General features: G+C 40.7%; 1 protein-coding gene across 1 annotated transcript in view; it reads left to right on the top strand.

Annotated features, from left to right (window-relative positions):
* Positions 1-720: 720 nt before the first annotated feature.
* The window catches only part of WWTR1 (WW domain containing transcription regulator 1), a 120,700-nt gene continuing 93,902 nt past the window's right edge, over positions 721-27,518 (top strand). The window contains exon 1 of the mRNA XM_048864732.2: positions 721-2,243. Coding sequence (XP_048720689.1) covers positions 1,828-2,243 — 416 coding nt within the window. The 5' untranslated portion in view covers positions 721-1,827. The remainder of the gene's footprint in view (positions 2,244-27,518) is intronic.

The raw sequence follows: 27,518 nt of genomic DNA on the forward strand, positions 1-27,518 counted from the left end.
TAGTGCAGATGGACTCCATCTCCAAGGGGCCAGGGAGGCTCTCTCGCTAATATCTGCCCAAAGAGACTGCAACAGTTAAAGGGAAGAGGGGGGAGTTGGGGTCTCTTGTGAGAAGCCTTATCAGGAAGATGGAGAGCTGGTGCCACCTCACTCCTTTAGGGGGAATTAAGAGATTTCCTCTAAAGAGTTGTGGGACCCTAAGTAAGCCAGGGCTCTTCTTTCCCTAGCAGGACTTGGCATGCTCCATCCTCCCCCAAGTTGTGGGGATCGCATGGGGAACAGCCCTTCCCAGGGGATCCCGCAGGGCAGGGCTCTTCTCCCCACAGAGACACAGGAGACGAGGGTTCTTCCCCCCCGCCCCGTGGGGCAGGGGTCCTCCCACAGGTCAAAGCTCGCTCTACCCGCCCGGGTGTGTCTCACAGAGCTGAGAAGCGGGGGTGGGAGATCGAATTTCCTCTTCAGGATACCAAATATGGTAACAATGGGAAAACGGCACCGCTTGGCTTTGTTATTCGGACATTGGGCCGACGCTGCAATCGGGGCTGGTATAGCAGACCGGGGGAGTCTGTGCCCTTCTGCGGGTCCCGTAGGGGCTCGGCGGGCCGATCTCTCTTTACAGCCGACCAGGCGGCACCTTTGCTCCGCCTAATAAGGCCACTAGTGCCTTCAAGTGTTGCAATCTGAACCAACCCCGCCGCTGGGGACTCTGAATGAAGAGAGCCCGGCAGACCTCCCCTGTCTCACCCCCGAGAGCCTCTCCTCGCATAGCTGAGACTCCAGGACGGCTTGCGGAGGCTGGCGCTCGGAAGGGAGGAGAAGGGGGCGGGGCTCGGGCTGCCCCGGGCACCCTGCTCATGAATAATGCCGCTCCCCAACTTTTTGCACCGCCTTATTCTCAGGCTTGAGAATTTTTCACAAAGTTTGTTTGGGACAGTCCGGGACTGGGAGCAGCCGCGGCGCAGCCCCCGTAGCGCAAAGCGCCTTGTGCGTCAGGCTTAGGCAGCCTGGATTGTGAGGATGTGAGGACAGAATCACCCCCAGCCTTCCAATTCGCCCTTGCAACGCGCTGCCAGCGCAGAAGAAGCAAAGTCCTGATCTTGCCCGCCTCTGCAGCTGGGGGAGGAGGAGGCGGAGAGCCAGCGACTCCGGCCCGGATCCGGGCACTGGAGGTAAATAGAACGTTCCCCGGGTCCCCACGTTCGGATTCGGAACGCCTCAGACCTCCCCCCTCCCCCGCGTGCCTTGCTCCCCGCTGGAATCCGGACAGCAGCCAGCTCTCGCCCGGTGACAGCCGCGAGAACTCTTCCTTCGCCCTTTAAAGGAGCCCCCTCCTCCTCCCAGGGAATTGCAGCAAGTAGCCAAAGTTTCAGAGAAAGTTGCATAACTTTGCGTGGGGTTTGACTCGGATGCATTCGATCGTGCGAGATACAGATTCGTGTTTGAGGGGACTGGCTCGGACCCCTTGCTTGGTCTGCTGCTGGGTGTCCGGACGCCGGGCACTTGAGGGAGGGGTGCAGTGACGTTTTGTGGGGGGCTGGATTGAAGTGCCTTTATCTGCTGCTGATCGCCCAGGGCCTTGTAGGATACAGGCATTTGGGGGGCACTACCTGCACCCCTCATTCGCTGATTGTCCTTCCCCTGGAGGATATAGACTCGTTTGTGCGGGTGCTGCCTGGGACCACCTCCCGGTCGCTGCTGACTGCCCACCCCTTGACGGGGTACAGACTCGTTTTTAGGGGAGACCTGCCCTGGATCCCTGATCCGCTGCTGATTCTTTGCCTCCCGTGGGGAAGTTTGTTGCATTGAGCTCGTGCTGCGGGGCAGAAGATGAACCCTACTCCCGTCCCTCCGCCGCCGGGGCAGCAAGTGATCCATGTCACCCAGGACCTGGACACGGAGCTCGAGGCGCTCTTCAACTCGGTCATGAACCCCAAGCCCAGCTCCTGGAGGAAGAAGATCCTGCCCGAGTCCTTCTTCAAGGAGCCCGATTCGGGCTCGCACTCCCGCCAGTCCAGCACTGACTCGGGCAGCCACCCGCCCCGGCTGGCAGCCGCTGGTGCCCAGCATGTCCGCTCGCACTCCTCGCCCGCCTCCCTGCTAGGCGCCGGAGCCGGGGCCACCCCCAGCCCGGCTCAGCAGCACGCTCACCTCCGCCAGCAGTCCTACGACGTGACCGACGAGCTGCCGCTGCCGCCCGGCTGGGAGATGGCCCTCACCCACACGGGCCAGAGATACTTCCTCAAGTAAGTGGGGCCCAGGGTGCCCTGGAGACCCGGGCGGGGCGAAGGGGGCTGGGGGCAGCTGTAAGGACAGGGCTGAAAGAGACCTTGAGCCCGCTGTTCGTTGGGTGTGGGTGGGGAGAGGAGGTTAAAGGGGCCTTGCACCGGCCCTGGGGGGAGGGGGTCCTTGGGCCTGCTATGTGTGTGTGGAGGAGTGTAAAAGGGACCTTAAGCTGGCTGTGTAAGGGGGTGTGTAAAAGGGATCATGGGCTGGCTGGGGAGGGGAGGACGGACAGGTGGATGTAACAGGGACTTGGGCCAGGGGCAAATGGGGGCTTTTACTAAATTCCGTATAGGGAATATTGATGATGGGGGCAAAGGAGACTCTTCGCACTGGGGCAGGGGGTGGGGATAAAGTTGCTGGCCTGGGGTTGCTGGCTGTTTAAAATGAAGTTAGTCATTGCCATATTGCTCTATGTTGACACATTTCAGAGTAACAGCCGTGTTAGTCTGTATTCGCAAAAAGAAAAGGAGGACTTGTGGCACCTTAGAGACTAACCAATTTATTTGAGCATAAGCTTTCCTGAGCTACAGCTCACTTCATCGGATGCATACTGTGGAAAGTGTAGAAGATCTTTTTATACACATAAAGCATGAAAAAATACCTCCCCCCACCCCACTCTCCTGCTGGTAATAGCTTATCTAAAGTGATCACTCTCCTTACAATGTGTATGATAATCAAGTTGGGCCATTTCCAGCACAAATCCAGGGATTAACAAGAAGCGGGGGGGGGGGGGGGGGGGGGGGAGGAAAAAACAAGGGGAAATAGGCTACCTTGCATAATGACCCAGCCACTCCCAGTCTCTATTCAAGCCCAAGTTAATTGCATCCAATCTGCAAATGAATTCCAATTCAACAGTCTCTCCCTGGAGTCTGGATTTGAAGTTTTTTTGTTGTAATATCGCAACTTTCATGTCTGTAATCGCATGACCAGAGAGATTGAAGTTTTCTCCGACTGGTTTTTGAATGTAATAATTCTTGACATCTGATTTGTGTCTATTTATTCTTTTACGTAGAGACTGTCCAGTTTGACCAATGTACATGGCAGAGGGGCATTGCTGGCACACGATGGCATATATCACATTGGTGGATGTGCAGGTGAACGAGCCTCTGATAGTGTAGCTGATGTTATTAGGCCCTGTGATGGTGTCCCCTGAATAGATATGTGGGCACAGTTGGCAACGGGCTTTGTTGCAAGGATAGGTTACTGGGTTAGTGGCTCCGCTGTGTGGCACGTGGCTGCCGGTGAGCACTTGCCTCAGGTTGGGGGGCTGTCTGCAGGCAAGGACTGGCCTGTCTCCCAAGATCTGTGAGAGTGTTGGGTCATCCTTCAGGATAGGTTGTAGATCCTTAATAATGCGTTGGAGGGGTTTTAGTTGGGGGCTGAAGGCGACGGCTAGTGGCGTTATATTATTTTCTTTGTTGGGCCTGTCCTGTAGTAGGTGACTTCTGGGAACTCTTCTGGCTCTATCAATCTGTTTCTTCACTTCTGCAGGTGGGTATTGTAGTTGTAAGAATGCTTGATAGAGATCTTAAAAAGAAAAGGAGTACTTGTGGCACCTTAGAGACTAACCAATTTATTTGAGCATGAGCTTTCGTGAGCTAGCTGTAGCTCACGAAAGCTCATGCTCAAATAAATTGGTTAGTCTCTAAGGTGCCACAAGTACTCCTTTTCTTTTTGCGAATACAGACTAACACGGCTGTTCCTCTGAAACCTGTGATAGAGATCTTGTAGGTGTTTGTCTCTGTCTGAGGGGTTGGAGCAAATGCGGTTGTATCGCAGAGCTTGGCTGTAGACAATGGATCGTGTGGAGTGATCAGGATGAATGTTGGAGGCATGTAGGTAGGAATAGCGGTCAGTAGGTTTCCGGTATAGGGTGGTGTTTATGTGACCATCGTTTATTAGCACTGTAGTGTCCAGGAAGTGGATCTCTTGTGTGGACTGGCCCAGGCTGAGGTTGATGGTGGGATGGAAATTGTTGAAATCATGGTGGAATTCCTCAAGGGCTTCTTTTCCATGTGTCCAGATGATGAAGATGTCATCTATATAGCGCAAGTGTGTGCAGGAGAGTGGGGTGGGGGGAGGTATTTTTTCATGCTTTGTGTGTATAAAAAGATCTTCTGCACTTTCCACAGTATGCATCCCATGAAGTGAGCTGTAGCTCACGAAAGCTTATGCTCAAATAAATTGGTTAGTCTCTAAGGTGCCACAACTACTCCTTTCTTTATGTTGACACAGAAGCTGGTTGGGGGGGGGTTAGTTATGGGGTCTATAAGGTGCTTGCCGGGGCTTGATGATGAAGGGGGAAGGGTTAATTGGCTGGTTACCATATTTCTCACATGTTGATGCTGAAGTGGAGATAGCAAAGGCTATGGGATGGGATGGTTGCCAATGGTCTTATGTAGGTTGTTGAAACTCAGAAATTGGTGTGGGTGCCATGGAGAAGTTTATGAAACTCTCACAAGCCACATACACATAGAGACCATAGAAATCATAGAGAGACATTCTATAGATCACTCCATTTTAAGGAATTTCATTCAGGAGGATCTGGGCACACCCGTTTACAAGTGAGTCTATAAGGATTGATGAAGTTGCCTAAAGGCTGGGCCGAATATGGATAGGAGATAATTTGCCATTTGTGAAGTTTCTGTATCCTGTAGGTTGTTTTGTTTTATCTCCTTGACTTGCAAATTATCTTGACTGTTAGTACTGAAAAAGAGACATTTACGTAGATTACCACAGTCAATTCACTCCACCATAATACAATTGTCATGGTTTGTCACACGATTTTTTCATGATAAATTTATCAAAGGACTCTTGGATGTAAACAGGATGAGAAAATTTAATCAAGAGCAAGAGAAAAATATAGGTATGATTGCTTTCATGGTCTCAGGTGAGTATATGCTGTGTTGCAGGCATTAAAATATGACCTAAATGGTGTCACAGGTTAAATGTTGCAGTATATTAACATTTATTTCAGTGAGATATAAGGTTATCCTTTCCCATTGTTTCCACATTAATTAGTATTAATGCACATGCATTCAAATAAACTAGGTTAAATAACTGAGACAGAAACTCACAAAAATGAGGGTCTTCCGATTAAGTTGCTTTAGTGTCCTTAGTTCAATCCTTTATTAACATAGTCACAACAACATGATCCTTTATTAGACAGTTCTGTGACACTACAAAAATAATAAAGTTACCTTGCGCTTTGATAACACTTTCCATCAGTATATTACTAAGCGCTTTACAAAGGAGGTAAGCATTATTATCCCCATTTCGCAGATGGGGAAACTGAGACACGGAGAGGTGAAGTCACTTGCCTAAGGTCAGCAGGCCAGTGGGGGAGCCAGGAATAGTACCCATGTCTCCTGAGGCCTAGTCCAGTGCTCTATCTACTAGGCTGCACTACTGTGCTTTTCTGTAGTGCTTTCTATCTGAGAATCCAAAAGTACTTTACATTCTCTAATTAAGCCCCACAGCACTCCTGTCAGGTAGGGAACTGTTATCCCCATTTTACAGAAATGAGAAACAGGCATAGGGTAGTTTTGTGACTTGCCTATGGTGAATGTCTGTGGTAGATATAGGAACATAACCTAGGCCTCCTGGCATTAGTTACAAGGCCTTTCTTCATATCTTGGGTGGCTTTTGAAAATTGAATGTATTTCTGCAGTACAACTGGTGTAAATTACAATTTTAGCTTCCATATCTTTAGTGACATTGGATGCTTCCTTATACAGTGATTTTTTTTTTTAATTTATTTTTTTAGACATATGTATGGCAACATCATCCAGTATCTTTTTGGTTAATAATTCTGGCCAAAAGAGTATTATATTTTATTTCTGACATCGACATCAAACTGGGGCATAGTAGTGAAGCAGGCCTGATAATCATTGTATTTATTTTGGTAAATTTCTTTTAATAGATTTGTTCCTGTACTCCAGAGTTCATTGTAAACAAAGTGGTAGAATATTCAGTTTGTAAACAGTCAGTGACAGAAAACCTTGTTAATGTAACAAATACATAGGAATAGTGTGGGAGTTCAACTGTTCAGGCTGCAGGAGATCTATATCCATTTAGCACAACTTCCCATCAAGGGAAATAGGAAGCTCCTTGAGCTTGAACCCAGCCATGACATAATATATGCCATCTGTATCAACAATGTATGACAGGGTTAGAAGTAAAGGTAGTGAAGACTGTATTCTGCAGAAAATCAGTGACATTGTTTTATGATGATTTTATCACTTGACCACTTTGGAACCTGAGGATGATTCCGGAACCCCCAACCCAAACCATCTATGCAGTTCCCCTGTGGAATTGAGGTCCCACCTTTGATTGTACTCCAGGTTACTGTGAAACATGAAAATACACCTCCCCTATTCTGCCATTTTATGTTAGTCTACACTGGTGATAACATTCTGATGGCTCAAATAAGCATGCATCTAAGGTCTGAGCCTGTGAGTTATTGAGTGCTCTGAGTTACCACCTAAGGTAACTTTCCACAAGTACTCCTTTTCTTTTTGCGAATACAGACTAACACGGCTGTTACTCTGAAACCTTTCAGAGTAGCAGCCGTGTTAGTCTGTGTTCGCAAAAAGAAAAGGAGCACTTGTGGCACCTTAGAGACTAACCAATTTATTTGAGCATAAGCTTTCGTGAGCTAGAGCTCACTTCATCGGATGCATTCACCTAAGGCAATGGGAGACTTTGTCACTGGGTATCTTTCAGGATTAGTTCCCAAGAGAGTTTCCAAGCAATGACAAAGCTATAGAAAGAAGGAAAAGATTAAAAAGAGACTGATAACAGCACTGTAAACAATCACCCTTAAATACAGGTTTTTCTGTTAATACCTGTTAGGACTCAGCCAACAGGTATTTTCAGGTTTTGGCTGATGGTGGCATTAAACATGATGAGTTACTATACTTTTGTCAGCAATCTGGCTTTTGGTTAACATCAAAGTGATCTCCTGTGCTCTCACCTTCGCCCGTGCTGTGCGTATAATGCTGACCCAGCTGCAAATATGGCTCCCGTGCAAAACCAGTATTTACAATTTCCCATCATGCTTCTATTTTTACCTGGGAAAGAGAATTTTACATGGGAGCACACAAGTCCATTTGCTGCAGATGACTGTCCACTTCTTAAGTTGCACTTCTTTTCTTTAGTATTCTACATTCCATTTGATAAATAAGTATCAAAAGTTATGATAAAGTGTAAAAAGGAATGTGTCATTTAGGTGGCCTAGTTATCCTGGAGCAGTACTTACTTATCATTATTCATTTTGTTCATCTGATCTTAAAATTGGTTGTCAGCTATACCTCCAAGCCCATGTCACACAGTTGTGACACACAGAACTACTCATATTCAGCCAAGAAAACCCCACAAAGTTAGATGCGTTCCTGCTGTATAGGCCAAAAGAGTATGGCCCTCTCATCTCCTGCACATGTAAGCCCAAATAAAAATATCTTCTATATTTTCTCCTATATCAATAATAAAAAGAAAATCAGGACAGGTTTTGGGGAATTTTGTTTTGTTACATTACTTAGTGCTTTATTTATTGTACTTTTTAAAATGGGCGTGTCTTGGTTCACAATTTACTATTCTTTCCTTTAATTAAGGTTTACATTGTGTGAATCGCTGTCTAATCGCTGGAATCTTGTGTGTGTGTGTGTGTTGTGGACTTTTTGTTTGTTTGTTTATTAGGGTTTTATTTGTCCAACAGAATTTGTTAATCATTAAATTGCTGGGTTTTTTTATTATAATTAAAAATCTGTGGAATGAAAGTTGTTATATGGCAAAGAGGTATTTTTTTTAGGATAACACCTAGCTATCTAAAAATCAATTTTTAAACTATCAAATATTACCACTGAGTATAATATATTTGAGTGAAAATAATATTTGTTGGAGAAATCCTGATTTAAAATAGTCTTAAATGATGTTTCTTAAGAGCCAAGTGAAAAATAATCTGTAATGTCAGAGACAAGTAATAAGATTGGTCAGTCAGATTAATTTATTTTAAAAATGGTTTTGCTCAGACCGCATAAATAAGGTTAACTTTGTGTATTCTTAGAGGCTATCTTTTCAAAAGTTTACATTGTCATCCAGCCTTCAATATTTATTTGTGCAGAGTCATTGGCATAAATCAGTTGTGAGGGAGAGGAGCAGAAGGAAGTTCAAACAGCAAAAATAAAATTGTCCTACTTTTATCAAAGCACATTATATTTTTGTATATGTTAAGGTTTTTAATGTAAATTCAGCATATCTATCTATCTATCTATCTATCTATCTATATTTTCAAGATGATTAAATGAAGGTAATGGTGGAAATGTTAATGAACAATAAATTTTGGTTAGCTTTGCTGACCAAGAACCAGCTATGACTTGTAGAGATCGCAGTCTTGCATGTTAATTCTGGCTATGACTGGAAGAAACATAAGTAGCCCCAGGACCGCTCCACCCTGTAATTATATACCAAACCACAGAAGTGGGGGGATGGAAAGCAGACTAATAAACACATTCACTCATGCAGTAATGTTCTCTAAAACATTTTTGCTGTGTGCGCATGTGTGGAAAAACCTTAAGTGTGATTTTTCTTCTAATAAAGAGGATTTCTGGAAAGATAGGCATGCCTGTGCATGGTCATTTTTTCGGTACATGACATTATCAATTTCATATTATTCAACATGCAGAAATGTGTCTGTAGTAATAAGGATTCTTTAGCTAGTACTTATTTCCACTTATGGTGTTATTTTTATAGGAGGCATAGCCTAATATTTCAGATGAAGTCTAAGGTTCAAGTGTTTTCTCTTTGTGTGTTCAGTGTTTCTGTTTGGATTGTGATTTCATTCCAGGGGATAAACAGGTCTGCATAGAGTACAGCTTTTGCACTGAACAAATCTGTGGAACTGGTTGCAACTTTTATCTTTACCATTGTGTATTTCAAAAAAGTGTTATAGTAAATACTAGCAGTTTAAAGTAAAATTTACAAGTAAAAGCTTGCTCAGGGAAAAAGAAGTGTAATTGTTGGTAGTGTTTCATTTATATGGCATGCCCCAAGTTTTCCTTCCAGTGCCAATGGGGGGCTGGAAGCTTGATTTCACATCTGGTCCATTTTATATTATTGAGCATGTGCATGGAGTAGGGAAAGGGAGAGGAGATAGGAAGCAAAAGGAGACAGTATAATTATGCTTTTTCCAAAAAGGACCAACAAGATGTATAGTATTAAAGGCAGTTATTATACATACATATTTTCTTAATACTACTTTTCCATAGCAAATTCCAAAGCAATTTCTGAAAGTGCCATAGGGATTACTATTTATTATTGTTTAGTGCAGACAATGTACTCAGTGCTGTACAGTACTCACAAATAAAACTATTTGCCCTAATGATTGTAAGATGTTAGTTAGTTCCAAAAGGGAGAGGAGTAATATAAACCTTACAATCTCTCTATTAAACTGGGTTCCACAACAGGAAAAAAAATAGTGTCCTTGTACTACAGTATTCTGCAGTAGTTGGTCCAAAACACTATGGGCCTGTCTACAGCAGGGAACAATATAAATGTATTTAAACTACTGCCAACCACTGATGTAAAAGTGCAGCAACACTGTGGCTTACTTTGATATTAATGTATAGTGTGATGGTGTTAGGCAAGAGATCATACATATTCACTATTTTTAATTTTGTGATTTAGAAAGCTACTCACTTTGCAATGCCTCTTAGAGTATTTCATTCATGCTTTGGAATCTAGGTGCCTTTTCCCCATCTCTAGTGACTGTCCAGGTAGAAGGTAGAGTGTTTCCATGACAGTTTTCTGAATGAGTAGGGGATAATCCTGGTCCCCTTGCCAATGTTCCCTCTCAGTAAAAAAGGGGTTTTAATGTCCCAGGGTGTATGGTATCTATTTCTGAGTCCACAATGGCTGCTGTATACAATCAATGTGTGTATTTAACTACTTTACAAAGTCCTTTATAGGTATGAAAGTTTTGATACAAAACCAAAGTTTATTCTATGACAATTCAAATATGTCTGACTTTTATTAACAGAGAATTTGAGTGTCGAAATGTATGCATCAAAACTAAACAGATCTGATGACTCTGGTAATTGATGAAATACAGTCTATACCATTACAGTAGTTTTCCTAAATATATGCTAAAGTACCTTTCATTTAAGATCAGGTTTAAGAGTAGTATCACTTTAATATCTAATGCATTACTTATCATGAGTCTATGGACCAAATTATTTTCTTAGTTACACTGGTGTAAATCCAGAGTAACTTCAATAGCCTCTCTGCAGCTGAGAACAGAATTTGACTTTATCTCTCCACTTTCATGGGGATGGACTTGAGCTACTGAGTATTTTCCATTTCTAATTTCTGTGATTTTTAAGAGTGGTAGCCGTGTTAGTCTGTATCAGCAAAAAGAATGAGGAGTACTTGTGGCACCTTTGGGTCAGACCCACATTTTTGTGCAAAACTTGGGTGACTGGGCTGTGCCCAGGAGAGATACACTGCAATCCAATAGGAGAGGCAAACAATCCACTGATATAGTTTAAGAAGCAGGTGGTCATACATAACCCCACAGTCAGTTCATTCAGTTCCACATGGAGAACACTTACAGGATCAGGAACAGCATAGTCTATAGATTCCATTGATTTGGTAATTTGTAGTACCACATACAAAAGAAAATCCAAGTGAAATTTGAAAATTGATTCTCTTAACCAAAGTTTGATAAGGTGCAAATCGCAAAGTCCTTTATGGTTTGTCTAATAAGGACTAAATAAGGACTTCAGGATTTGGCTTTGTATTATTTGAAGAAGATTGTTTGTTTTATTACAGTGCAAACAAAATATCTTTTACACTTTCAACAATGAAGAGTTTTCTCTCTGTGTGTGTGTGTATACACACACAGGCACACACACATTTAAACTTGATTTGAAAAAGTCATTATGAAAAATGTAATTTAAGTTCAGTAGAGATAATATTTGGGAATCAATCATGAGAAACCTTAATACATTTCTTTTGCAGGCCAGTAACACTGGTGCTGGAAGTTATGATAGAAAACACTAATAAAAGCTGTAGATGGTGGGCCATATTCTGCCGACAGTTACACATTTGGAACCCTACTGTGTTCAATGTGGTTGTACGCAAGTACCGGAAAGCAAAATTTGGCTTTTTGTGTTTTAATAGTAACAAATGAGAATTCCACTGCTCAGAAAAATGTGCAACTGTATTTTCACATACATACTCACTTTTCACATCTTGAGTTTGAGCACCTAATTTGATTATAGTTAGACTTGAAATAATTTAATTTTTATGGTAAATAGAGGTAAATATCAATTTCATTGTACACATAAACCAACAAAAAATATTTCCATTGATAACCGAAATTTACAGATAGGCAAAGTAAAAAATATGGAGCTTGAGAACTTATTAGAGTTTGATATAAAGCTCTGTATATTTTGACATGTAGTATTGACAATTTTGTGTTTTAATGGTTATAAAACTTTAACTTTTTGAGTCTCAACATCTGTCATTATATAATTATGTATAAGAACATCTGATCCTCCCCATGATTTCATGTAACTGTGCAAATTTAAATTGATAAAATTTGAAAAAAAAATTAACCCCATAATTTTGCACAAATGTGAAAATTGATAAAAAATTGAAATAATGCTTAAAAGTAAAATCAATATTATCTATCAAAATTATAAAAAAATAAAAGTTGAATTCTGCCAAGCCTAATTATGGTCTTCGGGCAAATAAATTTAATAGTAAAAATTGTAGGTATAATATGTCCGTTTACTCTTGGAATAATACTCTTTAGTACAAAGTCCTTAAACTCCTTGTCTTGCATGAAGGTATAACTGACTTTCTGGTAGTTTTAGGTACTTTTCCCAGCTAACAATGGTGTTTAAAGGTAGTCTACATGTATCTCACAAATTGCAAAGAGTACATTGCCAGGGTTGCATTTGCTTGTATAAACATAGGTTTCAGAGGAACAGCCGTGTTAGTCTGTATTCGCAAAAAGAAAAGGAGTACTTGTGGCACCTTAGAGACTAACCAATTTATTTGAGCATGAGCTTTCGTGAGCTACAGCTCAATGCTCATGCTCAAATAAATTGGTTAGTCTCTAAGGTGCCACAAGTACTCCTTTTCTTTTTGTATAAACATGTGAGTTAGTAGGGATGGTCAGTAGGGATGGTCAAGAATAATAGAATAGAACAGGAAGGAAACTTCATGAATGATTATTCAAAAGCTTACACTAGTTTCCCGAAGACTAGTTGTTGAGTGTAGTCATCTTACATTTTATGTCTCTTTTATGTTTGTGTAATTTTTAAATGTATTACACAGTGTATACAATATATATGGTACAGGCAAACTTCCATACAATTAATGATAAAGTGCATTGCATGAGGGAGATTGGCAGGGACTTGGTAGTTTGCTGATTGTGTTGCTTTGGTTGATTTCCAAGTTTTAAGAAATTAATTTTCAAGCCAAATGTTACCTCCGAAACATTGAATTGAAGAACTGAAAAACTGCAGTAGGTTCTCCCATGCATATAGATTAATTAGAAATAAAACATGTTTTATAAATATAGTTCGTTTTTAGGCCCTTTTAATTTTTATTGCTGCAAAGGTGTGCAGTTAGTCAAACTACAGAGAATATAAAAGAGAAAATAGTAGAAAGTAGTATGTAAGATACAGGGACATCTGGTATCAGCTAGCTCTTTTTAATTTGTTATAATCCAGTCAAGAGGGTATAAACTTGGATAAGCTTCACTATTGTAAATTATAGAGTTGCTTAACAGGACAAGTAACAATTTGTCTTCAATTATATCTTCGCTTTAGGTGAGTTGTCCTGTTGAACTATTGTGAATGTAAAATCTCTTTTATTAATGAGGTCCATTGATCTAAAGTTTAGTCATTTTTAATTTAGCACATGCACCATTTCATTATAGGTTTCAGAGTTGCAGCCGTGTTAGTCTGTATCCTCAAAAATAAAAGGAGAACTTGTGGCACCTTAGAGACTAACACATTTATTTGAGCATAAGCTTTCGTGAGCTACAGCTCACTTCATCGGATGCAACATTATATTAATTTTGTGGCACTCAAATTGAACTTTACACTCAATGTAAGAAAAAAAGGACATTTATATTCAAAGGTGCACTAATTTAATTTTAAATAGGCTTACAATAATACCTTCAGTTAAAGTGGTGCAACTTCAAATGTAGACCAGACCTAAATTCACTGTAGGCGCCAGATCCTGTGAAGTGCTGAGTGCTCTCAACTCTCATTTACTTCCTGTTGAATTCAATGGAGTTGGGGGTTTCTCCACTTTGTAGGAGCACTTGGTATCTTGCAGGATCAGGGCCTGTGTTGAAACTTTGAAAAAGCTATACTCACAGGAACATGTTCCACCAATATCACACATGCAAAAGTAATTGTTCTTTGTGTTTATCTGTAGCTACATTTTAATAATTATTGAGCTGTGGTGATTATTAACCAAGCTTATGTTTAATTTTAGGTGTTGAAGTGGATTCAAAATCATTAAAGGAAATTTGATACTTTCAGTTGCTCAAATGGGAGACAAAAACATTTTCAGGTTAACTTAAAAACTTTTCAGACTTTCAAACTAAATGAAAAATGGCAGATGAAAACATTATGGTTTAGTAGCACAACATTTTGTAATTATTACCAAGAGTTTAATAATTCAGAATTTAAAGCAATGTTTTTAATTTCACCTCATAATTCGCCAGATGTTAGTTAGCAAACTATTATTTGGGTTAAACATTTTGAATTGACAAATCATTGGAATATACAAGCATATTATGAAATTTGTAACCATTAGTTATGAAATTTGTATGCAAAGGTATAAAAATAAATCAGTCATGTAGATTGAATTATAATGGCAATACTCTTATAGCAGAAACCCAGAGGCAAGTAAGAAACAATGTCTAGCATTCACAGGCCATGTCTACACTATGGGACTAGTGGCATAGCTATAGAGCTGTAGCTATTCCAATATACCCTGTAGTTTAGACACGACCTACAGTGACGGAAGGGGTTTTTCTGTCACTGTAGGAATGCCACCTTCCCACGTGACAGTAGCTAGTTTGACTGAAGCATTCTTCTGTCAACCTAGCTGCATCTACACCAAGGGTTAGGTCAGTGCAGCTACAGCACTCAGGGGTGTAGATAGCTATATCAACCTAAATTGTAAATGTAGACCAGGCCTTAGAAAGTCCTTTTGAAAGCTGCTTGACATCTTGTTGACTGAGAGGTATCTATTTTGGGTCTTGATTTGAGAGCTGCTGAATAAAGCAGAGTTTGGAGTTCTAAGGTAGTGTGTTTGTAAGCTGACTCCACAGAGCTATTGCAGCTGAAGTGACAGATCATATTTACTGACACTGGTTATAAATGGACTATTTAACAATGTCTGTTTTGTATACTAAGAGCAAGGGCTGCCAACTGTAAGATTAAACATACAAGTATAGTTTAGAGTTAAATGAAAAGAAGGAATATTCATAACAAATAATATCTAATTCCATTGAAATATAAGGTTTCTTTTCCAAAGGCATATATGAATACTTAGAGTAGATGCTTTTAAAATCAGATTGTTTCACTGGAGGAAATGGTAAATAAGTGATCTGATTAGTTAATTCATTTCTCTTCATGTAAGAGGGGAAGGGGGATGAGGTGGGGTGCGGAAGAGGTAGTGGGGAAGGAAGGGGAATGGGATAGGGCAGGGGAAGAGAAGGGGATAGCGGAATGGGGTGGGGATATGGAGGGAGGGAGAGGAGGAAATGGGGAGGGGGAAGCAGGAGCTCTGCATTTAGCAGCTGGGGCCCCCCGGTTAAGCCGGCCCAGCCCCGCCTCCAGTGGGTTCCCCTGCCACAGGTACCTCCTCCAGTGCCCTCCAAATAACCCCTCCGGCATCCCCCAAATGCCCTTTCCAGTTGCTCTTCCCCTGGCAGTGTCCTCTATTTGGGAACTTGAAATATGGTAACTTTAGGAGTTGCTCTGTTCTCACGGCCTTGGTTTCCGGAGCTGGTGAGAGTGAGTCCACTCTGCCAGCAGCTGCCTGCCCCCTGGGCTGGGCACCAGGATCGTGTGGCCAAGTTCAGAGTTCAGTCTGTGTGACCCTGAGCCCGGAAGCTATGGGGCTGGGGTAGGGCAGCCAAGGGGAGAAAGGGGTGATTCCGCTCTGTGCGCAGGGAGTGTGGGGAGAGTGACCCGGTTGCAATGGCAGGTCCCCAGGTAGCAAGCTGAGTGTGACTGGGCTGCTGAGAGCCAGGTACCCAAGAGGAATGAGCACTCCAGGGAGCACCCTGGGGAGCATCTCATGGCAGCCAGGCTCCGTGGGTAGCGGTCGGCTTCAGAGGGTGTTGCTGGCCAGCACCAAGCTCCTTCAGGGCAGTGGCAAGAGCATGTTGGGGCGCCGCTTGAAGTTGTGCCACCAACTCTGCCTGGGAGCACTAGGCTGTGCAGAGGCGGCCTGGCTCAGGGAGCACGGCAGGGAGGTCTGCTGAGCGGGCAGCCAGCCAGTATTCCGGCTCCCACAGCATGGAGAGCCGCGGGGGCCTGAGTGGACTAAGGCCATTCCATCAGCTTCTGATCTGCTGGCTCCTGGCAGGGTGCGACCGTTTTCAAACTGTGGGGCACTTCCTCTAGGGAGGCGCACTCCACAATTTGAAAACCTCTGTGCTAAATGGAAGGCAGAAATCGGGGGGGGGGGGGGGGGGGGATATGATTGCTTCCCCGGGGGGACTAAAATGCTTATTTATGACTCTGCTGGAAGTTCCAGCTGAAGATGGCTAAACATGAGCCCTGTGGTAGGCCTCAGAAATATTGCCAAGAAAGGTTTTCTTGGGTGAAATATGTGAGAAACCTATCACTGAGGGCTTGTCTACACTCAGAAGTTGCTCCAGTTTAACTTAAATTGGTTTAACAATGATTTATTTTAAAACCAGCGCAAATCCCTGTGTGGATACTCTTATATCAGTTTAAAACTGGTTATATCTGTTTAGCTTGCACCTGTAAATGTAATGGCACAAGTAAAACTGATTTAACCAATAGAAGATCGTTTCCAGTCCAACATTTATATGATTTTAAGTGTCTGCATGCAGAGTTGCACGACTGTAGCTTACGTAGTATAAAATTGCACATTTAGTGCAACTTTGTCTGTGGGTTAGGCCTAAAGTCCTGTGTGTATTGAATGGATGACACCAATCACCTATGTATCTATCTGTTGGTGTCAGCAGGAAATTTGATTGCTCCATATACAGTAGTGTTCAAAACAAATATCAGCTAGTACTTTTTTAAAGGGAGAAAAACCTGCAAATAGATATTGTATGCTGAAGGGTAACAAAAATAAAGTGACTGTTCAAATACCTTTTACATATTTTCATACTATTAACCTAGAACACTAAACTTTTTGTTTGGGATCATTCCAGAAAATGTGTACTTGACCTAACTAAAGGAGCAAAGGATTTATAACTCATTTGGGCTAATCAGAATAAGAAGGGAGAAGTATCACTATGGGATTTTTTTGGTTTTTTAAAATCTTTTTAGTGAGTTGGTGTTACCAACTTTTAAAACTCACTAAAGTAATATGAGCTGATTGAAAAGAAAATCTCCCTGAACACCTCAACTCTATAATGCATAAATAGGCTACAGTATGCAGGGTAATCTGCTGAACCCGAATGATAAATGTGTCTGATTTCAACTGTCTGACTATGTAGAGACTACACAGTCTGTCATTTGCAGCTCTCTGCTGTTTTCTCTCTCAAATCCTGATGGAAGAGCCAGTGGTTAGGCTTGACTCGTTTCCTGTTTTAAGTATGCTTTGGATGAAGTTGAAAACCTGTTTATTTCACTCAGTCTGCTCAGCCTTACCCATAATTCCTTTACTTTGATTATGGAGGTTATTATAGGACAAGAGCTTCTTTGTAACAAAGCATATATAGTACTCTGGGGCCTAGCGTGACTAGAAGATATAAATTGTATGGAAGCAATTAAACTACAAGGAAATGTCATGTGGGCTGAATTTAAACGTACAGACTTGTGGCATTGATTAATTTTTTTCTCATTTTATATAGAGAGGGGAGAGTGATTTTTTTTTTTTTTTAACATTTGGTTAAATCAAAATCCAGACCCAGTGTTATGTTAATGCCTGTGCCCGGCATATGAACTCTTAAATAATGTAAATCTTAGGGAAATTATACTATACTGTAGTATTTCTTTCCTATGATAATTTGTAAAAGGCAGATGTGGCTCCAGCAGTTGAGGAGAGCCTGTTTTTTTATTTTTTGTTAGTTTGTTTTCTGGGGGGGTTTTTTGGTTTTTTTTGAAAATATGTTGTTTTCCGAACATAATTGTGCCTGTGCCTGTATATTCTTCCCTTATTTGGGAAGCTGAACAGAGTTTACTGCAGTTAGACTAAACTTTTACAGTGACATCTCCTTATGCCCAGGGGTTCTGGAACAATTTTTATAGTGGGGGTGCTGAGAGCCATTGAACCAAGCTGTAAACCTCTGTGTATGATGGAAACTCCTTCAAGCTGGGGGCACAGTAGCACCCCTAGTTCAGCACCTATGCTGATGCCTTCTTAGTTTTCTGGGGCAGGGTTTTCATTTCTGTACGGAGCTCTTCTAAATATTGACTTTTCCCAATTCCTCTACGGATTGAGCTTCTCTGACTGTCCAATGATTCATCCAGTAGAGGATAAAAGTCACCCAGTCATAGTGAGTGGCCCAGTTACGCTCCACACTATTATTAATCCTACTGTTCCACTCCATCTTTTTTCTTCCAAGGTCAGCTTTCCTGTTTCACTCACTCTCACCATTTCTATTCAGTATTCCTCATTCCCATTTTTCAAGTGTTTAGTGAGCCATAAAAAGAAAGGCCTCACAAAATGAACTTGAAATAGAAGTTCTTAATCAAGAAGTAATTTATATTTTTTTAAATCTGCATTTTTTAAAATTGGAATATAATCTGTTTTTAATTTTGTAAACTGTAAGATGTCTCATAACTTCCTAAAACTTCAAAGGACATTTACTGTCAGCTGTACAAATCTGAATAATATGTGTTTTTTTTAGCTTTAAGCGTTCGCATGCAGTGTGGTAAACCTAAACATAAAAGTATCCTGGAGGATGGATGGCCCAGTGGTTAGGGTGCTAGCCCTGGGATGTAGGAAACATGGGTTCATTTTCTGCTCTGCCATGGGCAAGTCACTTAGTCTCTCTATGACTCAGTTCCCCATTTGTTAAATGGGGATAATTGTGCTTTGCTATCTCACAGGGGTGTTGTAAGGACAAATACATTAAAGATTAGGAAGCACTAAGATACAATGGTGATGGCGGCATAAGTACCTAAGAAAGATATAGAAGAAAGATAGGTTTCAGAGTAGCAGCCGTGTAAGTCTGTATTCGCAAAAAGAAAAGGAGTACTTGTGGCACCTTAGAGACTAACCAATTTATTTGAGCATCCGATGAAGTGAGCTGTAGCTCACAAAAGCTTATGCTCAAATAAATTTGTTAGTCTCTAAGGTGCCACAAGTACTCCTTTTCTTTTATAGAAGAAAGATAGCATTCATGAGTATCAGAAATTGGAATGGAAAAGAAACTGACTAGCCCAGTGTCCTTGTCTACTGTCAAAGTCAGATTCAAGACTCACTGAATTTTTCAGACCACTCTGTTTATTAGCAAAGCACCCAGATATATTTTTGCCAATGCACCCAGATATATGTGAGCCCCGTGCAAAAGCTCAAGCTAACTTATTTATACAGATAAGCCAAAGCCAATTTAACATAGGAGACAAAAGGAAGCAGAAACTGACAAATATACATAAATATCTTATTTGCATACTAACGTTTACCAATCTCCTAGCTCAGTAGGAGCTCTAAGTTAATTAGTTTGAGGACCCATTGTCTCACACTCCTTAATGTTTCTCTTCCTGACAACTATATTTCAACAAACCTTTCAAGCAGCATTTCTTTAATGAATTATAATTTCAATATAATTCATTCTACTTTCACACTACGGAAAACTAAACAGACACAATGGATGGTAAATTGTCTCCGTTATAAAAGATAAAATGCAGCCTGAAGTGGTGGTACCTTTTCCGCAGAGCCCCCATCCCAGGATTCCTGGAGGTGGAGCTGGTGCTTCTACATGAATGGCCCTAAGCTAGATCCCCAGGGATCGATGAGGTTGATCTCATGGCCTTCTCTGAAGGTGGCACTTCCTTGACAGGACAGAGATTTCCTCCACCAGTGGCACCTCCTGTAGGATTATTTTTAGAAGCTTTAGCATGTTCTGTGCAAGCTATGATACTTGTCCTGAATGCATCCTGTTATAGAACAAAACAAACTGCTTATTTGAATTCAGAGTGATAGGAAGAGACTTGATTGAAATAAGAGGAAGGCACTTTCATAAAATATGTTCATACCACTGATATTTAATAGGATCATAAAATACATTGCTGATTATGGATTATATTTTTAAAGGACTCCGTACCTGGCTAATAGCTTTGGGAATTTAGTTTGGGGTACACAAACCGGGTAGTTGGTCATCTAAATATGTGTTTTGTGATTTATGTGCATAAATGTGGTTTTCTGTATGCATCAAGTTGTGGTTGTCAATGCAGAGTCTGCTTTTCAAAATTTTATCAAAATATGGGATTTCTAAAAACTTCCAAAGAAACAGTCATTTCCACTTGAAACAGGCATGGCTTGTCCAGATAATTGGACAAGTTGGACAAAAGTAATTTTTCCAGTTGAAAGTTAGTTCTTGTATAACTTGTGCTATTGCCTAAACCTTGTAGAAAGTCTGATATAGACATTCTCTGGACCATCCCTTTGCAGCTCCTGTCCCATAATCCACCTAGAATAGACATTACGGAGCTCAAACAAAGCGGGCTTTGCAGCAGTAAATGCATTTACTACATTATACAGCCTGCATTACATGGCCAGTACTGTACAGCATTGTCTGGGACTACATTAAAAGGTCAAGATTTTCAAGCTGACAAGACTAGAATTTAGTGTGGGAGTTCTTTACAAAAGGTTTTATTCTTTCCAATTTTGGTTTTGACACTACATTTTCCTAATTGTTTTGACATTTTACGCATCTTATTGCATGCTTACGCAGACAGAAGTTTAACTGTGCTTGGAAATAAGGATGGGAAAAATGCTTTTTTGCACGTTCATATTACTTCACGGCCCATGCCTAGGTTAAGAATGAATAGGCAAGGTGAAGTTAATCTGAATAAAAAACGATAGGCCAGATTCAGCCTATAGGCAGGCACATGTGTTTGTGCACGTGCAATGTACAATCCCTGTGCCAGCAGGGGCAGCTTTGCTGATGGAGGATAGGTGGTAGAGCCACTGACCCTTCTACTTCTTTCCCTCCAGGTCCAGGTGGAGGGCAGCTTAGTTAACAGCCCAGGACTTCACGATAAGTGCTAGAGAAGTGCTGAATCAGTTCATTTCCCAGCTAGCCTGGCCACAGTGTCTCCCAATTTGGCCTCACCCAGTTTGTAGGTTGTACCTATCATCGAAATGACTTTTTTTTTTTTTTTCAGAAGAGGTGTGAGGGTCTACTTGTTTGATCATGTTTTACATTAAAAATTTAGATTTCTGTCTACGCTTGGGCGACACTATGGTGACTGGAGAATCAGTGAAAAGATGACATCGGAAGAATCAAGAGAGTGAAACTGAGCAAGTAGAGGGGAAGGGATTTTGAATTAGGTGTTTAAAACACTTTTTCTTTATATAACACATTTAATTCCAGTGCTTGACTAATATTTTCCAGAAACTAAATGTGTTAAAGATTCAACACTTATGCTCATTTAATAAATGTTGAAGAGCTCACAGTATACATGCTCTGAGCATAGGGTTGCCAACCCTCTAGGATCGCCTTGGTGTCTCCAGGATTTGAAGATTAATCTTTAATTAAAGATTATGACGTGATGAAACCTCCAGGAAAACGTCTAACCAAAATTGGCAACCCTATAGACTGAGCATCTAGGAGATCTTTTGGCAAAGCCAGGAAAGACCAAACTTGACACTCCTCATATTCCTAAAGTTTAAAAAGAAAGAGAAAAAGAACCTCCCAGACTTTAAAGCAACAATAAAATGCCTTCTTTAAACATAATATCGAAACAGAGATGGGCACAAGCCCAATTTAAAAAAAATATTTTTCAGGTCAACTTTAAAGTCTGGCTGTTGAGAATTCCTGGAGGTATTTATTTGGTACTATTGGGTAATTTTTGACTTTGAGTATATTCTTTCCCTGTAAAATGCAAGTATTTTTCAATTCCTTATTGACAATTTATTCACAAACCCAAACAATTGAGAGTTAAATCTGGGCTTCAGAGTTATTCTGATCTATCTTGTCAAGGCCTTTTTAGAGAATTGTTAGTTCAAGGACTATTGACGTGATCAGCTGTAACAGAGACTCCGTTGCAACTGACTCAGCAGGAATACTACACAATAAGATATTACATTTTCCACCCTTGGGAGCAGTGGTTATTGTTTTTACCTTGCATTTAATTTGCATCTGGAGAGGGGAAACAAAGCTATGTGGAAAGTTTGAGACATGAATTGACAAATGGCTTTCTGTAATTTCTTTTAAGTCCTCTTTTTAGTTGGCCGAACATTTTACTTTTGAATTAATAGTTCTATTTAGGGGTTGAGGTTTTATTAAAGTATTTTTTTAAAAGACACTATCAGTTGAGGCTTTGTTTGATCAGTGCTGCTGAACTTTTTCTTGTTCTTTATGACTGTTTATCTTAAAAGGCAGTGGGAAAAAACAAGCTGTAATAGTAAGGCACAGCCTTAACAAATCATGTGATCTGATAGGTTTTTAAAATTTATTTATCGTCACTACAATCTAATGAAGGTATTGTAAAACATTTTACTAGATAAACTGCCTGATACCAAGAAACATTAATGTTGGAAAAATGGCATTACAAAATAAAATTGGTTAGGTGTGTTGTAGCTTTTTTTCTGTTACCAGCAAACAGTTTGATTCCACAAATCCTTACTCAAGTGAGCTATGCCTATTCAAGCACATAGTCTCATCGACCCAGACTACTCCTGTGAGTAAGAATTTCTCACCTGAGTAAGGGATTACAGGATTGGATCCAGAGTGGGATACAGTATCCCATAGAAAGTACTCCCTCCCTTCTCGTTCCAGAAGTGGAATATAGCTTCCAAAACTTTGAGTTTGAATGTATGGAGTTAGCATCATATTTTCCCCCTGACAGAGAGAAGTTTGTGGCTTCACAGAAGGGCTATGGGTCTAGGCTTCATACATGGACCCTGAGTAACTGTGAGGCTATCCAGTAGAGGGGCTAGACCCTCTGCTTTGTCCCCTGAGTTACCGTTCCCATCCTGGCTGAATGGTTTGCTGATGATCCATTCTGCCATTGGCTCCCTGCAGGGGTGAAAATAATTTAAAGAACTTACCGGTACTCCGGAGTCCTGAGCAGGGGGGTGTGGCCTCAACTGGAATAGGCATGGCCTCAACCGGAAGAGGCGGGGCCTTTAAATACCTGGGCCCTTTAAATCAAGATTTAAAGGCTCCAGGGCTCCGGCTGCGGCTGGGAGCCCCTGGGGCCTTTAAATCACCCCCGGAGCTCCCAGCAGAGGCAGCTGGGAGCCCTGGGGCGATTTAAAGGGCCCCAGGCTCTGGCCACTGCTACCGTAGCGGAATTCTGGGCCCTTTAAATCACCGCCGGAGCCCTGCCACCGTTACCCCAGGGCTCCGGCAGCGGTTTAAAAGGCCCGGGGCTCCGGCCGCTGCAGGGAGCCCGGGGCCCTTTAAAGCGCGAGCCTGGGAAAGCCGGTCCGGTCTGACATGGTGTACTGGCTCTTGCCAGTATGCCATACCGGAGCGGACCGGCTTACTTTCACCTCTGGTTCCCCCACTGTGTTTTCATCCCGTTCACCTTTCCATATGTGGGACGAGGACAAAAGAGTAGAAATCAATGCTGTTCCAAGAGTGACTTTGCTCCAGATCTGCATTCTTCCTAGCAAAGGCTTGACCCATACTGATATGTGAGGATCCACCCACAGTACGTGCATGTGGCAGTTTTTCATTGGGCTTACAGGAGAGTTGGACTCAATCTTTATCTTGCAAACTATAATGTCTAATGTATTTCTAATGATTTACCAGTTTTACAGATAGCCTACTCCTTAGGTCATGCATGAGTTATATGCAATATTTATCTTCCTGAATTCCCTGAATCCATTGAAGCAACCCATCTGAAAGCTGAATTCCCATTCCCGACAAAGGCAGTGCTTTCTTCCGGGGTGTGTGCACTCAACTTGAGGCATCTGAAAGGGGACTATTTTTCAGAGAGCAGGTGCTCAGCACTTTCTGGAAATAATCAGGGTCTTCTAAGGTGACTCTCGTAGAGCACCCAAATTCACTTTTCACTCTTGAAACTGTAGGCTATAGGACTTAATCCTGAGTGATGTTGAGCCCCAGACCTAATGTGGACTTCAGCTAAAGTTGTAGAGGTTCAACATTTGTCAGGATAAGGCACAAAGTGTAGTTTTCAAATTAAAAATTCCCTTCTGTTTTTTCATTATTTTTTGTAACAGTAGAAGTGTTTGGTTCCATTTGGTAGAAGCTGTTGAACTAGGAAAACGAACGCTAATGCTCCTATCTTGGGGATGGTCAAGCTTTACCTGGCAAAAAGAAAAGGAGTACTAGTGGCACCTTAGAGACTAACCAATTTATTTGAGCATAAGCTTTTGTGAGCTACAGCTCACTTCATCGGACCAGGTTTTGTTAATTTAAATATACCTGTGGGCAAGATGAATGAGCTCCTTTGTCACCGAGACCTTCTTTCCTCTTCCCCAGTCGTGGAATAGGTCAGATAACTCCTATTCAATAATGACTAGAATGCAGATTTTTTTTTCTTTTTCCTGGCTTCTACTTATCTAAGCAGGACTATTCTGATTTGAAGAATTCTATCTAGATTTTTTGGCCCCCAAATTGATTTACCTTTGTAGGTTTTTTTTTTTTCCCCTGGTGCGGTCTATGTCTCTCATTTCCCCAGTAGAATTCTCTTTGAAATGGAATCTTCAAATAAAAGTTTAAAAAAGAAAATTCATACACACAGTTGACTTACTCCTAACATAACAGGGATGATCATTAATGCTAGGAATATAGCACTGGCCCAAGAAAAGCAGTGCTATCACAGCATGTGGATGCCACTTAATTTGTTAGAACCAAGCATAAGTAATTAATTTAATTATTTTAGGCTGCTTGAAAGTTCAGCCTAAAAATGTTAACTGGTACCTTTAAAATTTGTTTTAAAGTGGAGACTTCATATTAATGAAAAAATAATGTCAATTATACTATCTTATAAAACTGTTTTGATCAATCATATGTATTTTTTGTTAAATAGACTTTATTTTCAGGATTTCTCTGTGAACATTTAATAAAAGGTAAAGAAAAATTAAGTAAAAGTAGAATGAAATGGAGGCAAAATATTATGCATAAAGTTTCTGTTCTTTAGGTTTCAGAGCAAATATAAAATCATCCTAATGCAGCAGCAGAATGATGATCAAGGCTGGATCTGTGCCAACAACATGTTGAAACAGTAGTACAGGAATGTGGAGAGTTTAATGTCAGGCCACTGCTTTTAGCATGCAATACCCTATGAGTGCACCTGCAGGTTATGGTGTTGATCATCACATTAGCTTGGGGGAATAAAAACTTTAAAATTCCCAAATTATGGTTGCTGCAACACTTTGAACTTGACTGGCAAAAAGTAGAATGCTTCAATAGCTAATTAGTCTGAATGACTTAATTTATTACCCCAAGATTAATCACTGAAATGTTGGCAGTACAGTTTTCTCCTTTAATGCTACATAATTGTTGTAAAATTCTTGAACTGTAACTTTTTTATGCAGACTTTTGTGATTTGAAACAATTCCTGCCTTTTCAAAAAGTAAATGGTGAGAGTTAAAAGAGCATATGGCAAATTTTCATTCCATCATAATAACTAGTACTATATCACCAGAAGTTATTAGTTGTGGTTTCATATCTATTTTTCTCCCTACATCTTTAGTCTATCAAATCACTGAAAGTAGACAATAGCGAAGATAGAATGAGGTTTCAATTTGTGACATCTCTAGAGTTATGGGAAGTGTCATTAAACTTCAAACTAACAATGACCTATTTTGAAGTCTTTATAACTTGCTCATAAAAATTAAGTTTGGGCTAACAGTTGTCAGAAAAGTGAAGGGTATTTTCCTGTGTAAGCAAATCCTAACAAAGATTGATCAACTTCGTTACATTACAGCAATGTAAATGAACAAACAAACTCAACCCCCTCCCCCCCGATATGTGCTTGGGAGTGGGAAGGTTGAGTAATTGACACTTAAACAGCTTTGCAAAAACCTTTAGTGTTAAGGATGCATAATGTACAAACTGTTTATTACACATTTGTTATAATGACTTATTTTGCTGTGCATGCAATAAAAATATTACAATACACAATATATCTACAGAGCTTCATGCTGCAAACATCTCAAACTACTTCATAGTATAATAACATCAAAAGTAAATCAACATATCTAATCCATACTGTAAATTGCAAAGAAAAGATTTAACTATACTCCTAAAAGTACTGAGGATAGAACTTCTCAGAATCCCTAGTGGAAGAGTGGCAGTGAGGGAGACATAATGTGTGGCAAAAACTACATTCACAGTCTATTACATTCTTGACATAGAGCACCGAAAGCTTAACTTTATTCTTACCTCACCCAGTTGTCTATATATTCCTGAGCAATTCATACTTTTCTCTTTGTCCTCTTTTCACAATGGCATATGCGAAGGATGGAGAGATGGCCGTAACTTGGAGTTTCGTAATTTGTATTGTTTGTGTCACAAGCTATAGTTGCCGCCTCTATGAATTTGTTCGATGGAACAAACTCTGCCATCATGTCATTGCATTACTATCACATTTGGGTGAAGATCATGCTGTGCTGCATTATCGTCACCTTGTGATGTAGCATAATAATGTGCTGACAGTTTGTGGGCCCCAAAAATGATTTCAGGACTTGTGAATGTCCAGCAAGCAGCTCTTTCATGATTTGCAATTGCTCCTATTAAAAACAGAAACCTGCCACAGACTGAATGTTGTTTAATTAACACTGTTTTGAACTAAATTTAAATAAAAGCCATTGGGCTTTCAGACTAAAAGAAGTCATATGGAGGCATTTATATTGATTTTTCTATTCAAACGAATGCCCAAACTTGGCACTGTAAGTGCTCCTACTGTTTGGTGCAGTATGGCTCTGGCAAAGTATATCTCTTAAAACATCCATTTCACTTTGAATTTTTGACATAGGGTATCTTGGTGATTATCATCTGTCTTCCTCATTCTCTCTGCAATATGAATCTTACAGAAAGCTGTATGTTAAGGGGATAAAATAAGACATAGTCTTGCAAATAAAACAGTATAATGAATATCCCTTATTATAGGAGCTTTGTCAGTTTCCATTTTGTGCTACCTTGCAAATTTTCCCTGTAGATTTAATCAGATGTTTGCATTTATTTGAGTAGTTTTGGAATATTGTCTGGTTTACTTTACTAAAGGGATGACTGTTGCTGAGGATATTGTCTCATGTACATTTCCTTTTTCTGTCAGGCTGGCCTCTATTAGAAAAATATTTTTCTCAGTCTTTTTTTTTTTTTTTTTTTTTATCTTGGAGAAACAGGAATGCCTGGTTCATCTTCCTAGAAAAACAGGATGCTGTTAAGCACCCCAAGTGACAGTGAAATAGACTCCATTACCCACAATTAAATGTATACAGGTACCAAACAATATGAGTCTAAATGTGTGCCAGTTATCCATGTTGTGTTGTGATTGCTTCCTTTCCTCACATATTGTCTTGAACCAGTGGGGTATGCAGAGGTCTTTCCAGGGTGTATATTAACTCCTCTAGATATTTGCCTAGATTTACAACAAGCTACATAAAAAGCACTAGCAAAGTCAGTATAAACTAAAATTTCATACAGACAAAACGAGAAAGTAAGCAATTTTGCAGTTATAGTGTGCTCTGACACATTTGTATTTTTGTGTGTCTGATTTTGTAAGCAAGTTGTTTTTAAGTGAGGTGAAACTTGGGGTGTGCAAGACAAATCAGACTTCTGAAAGGGGTACAGTAGTCTGGAAAGGTTGAGAACCACTCTGAACCATATATAAAACAGTTCTATGTACAGT

The sequence above is a fragment of the Caretta caretta genome, chromosome 9 (genome assembly GCF_965140235.1).
Source record: "Caretta caretta isolate rCarCar2 chromosome 9, rCarCar1.hap1, whole genome shotgun sequence".
NCBI classification, from domain to species: domain Eukaryota; kingdom Metazoa; phylum Chordata; order Testudines; family Cheloniidae; genus Caretta; species Caretta caretta.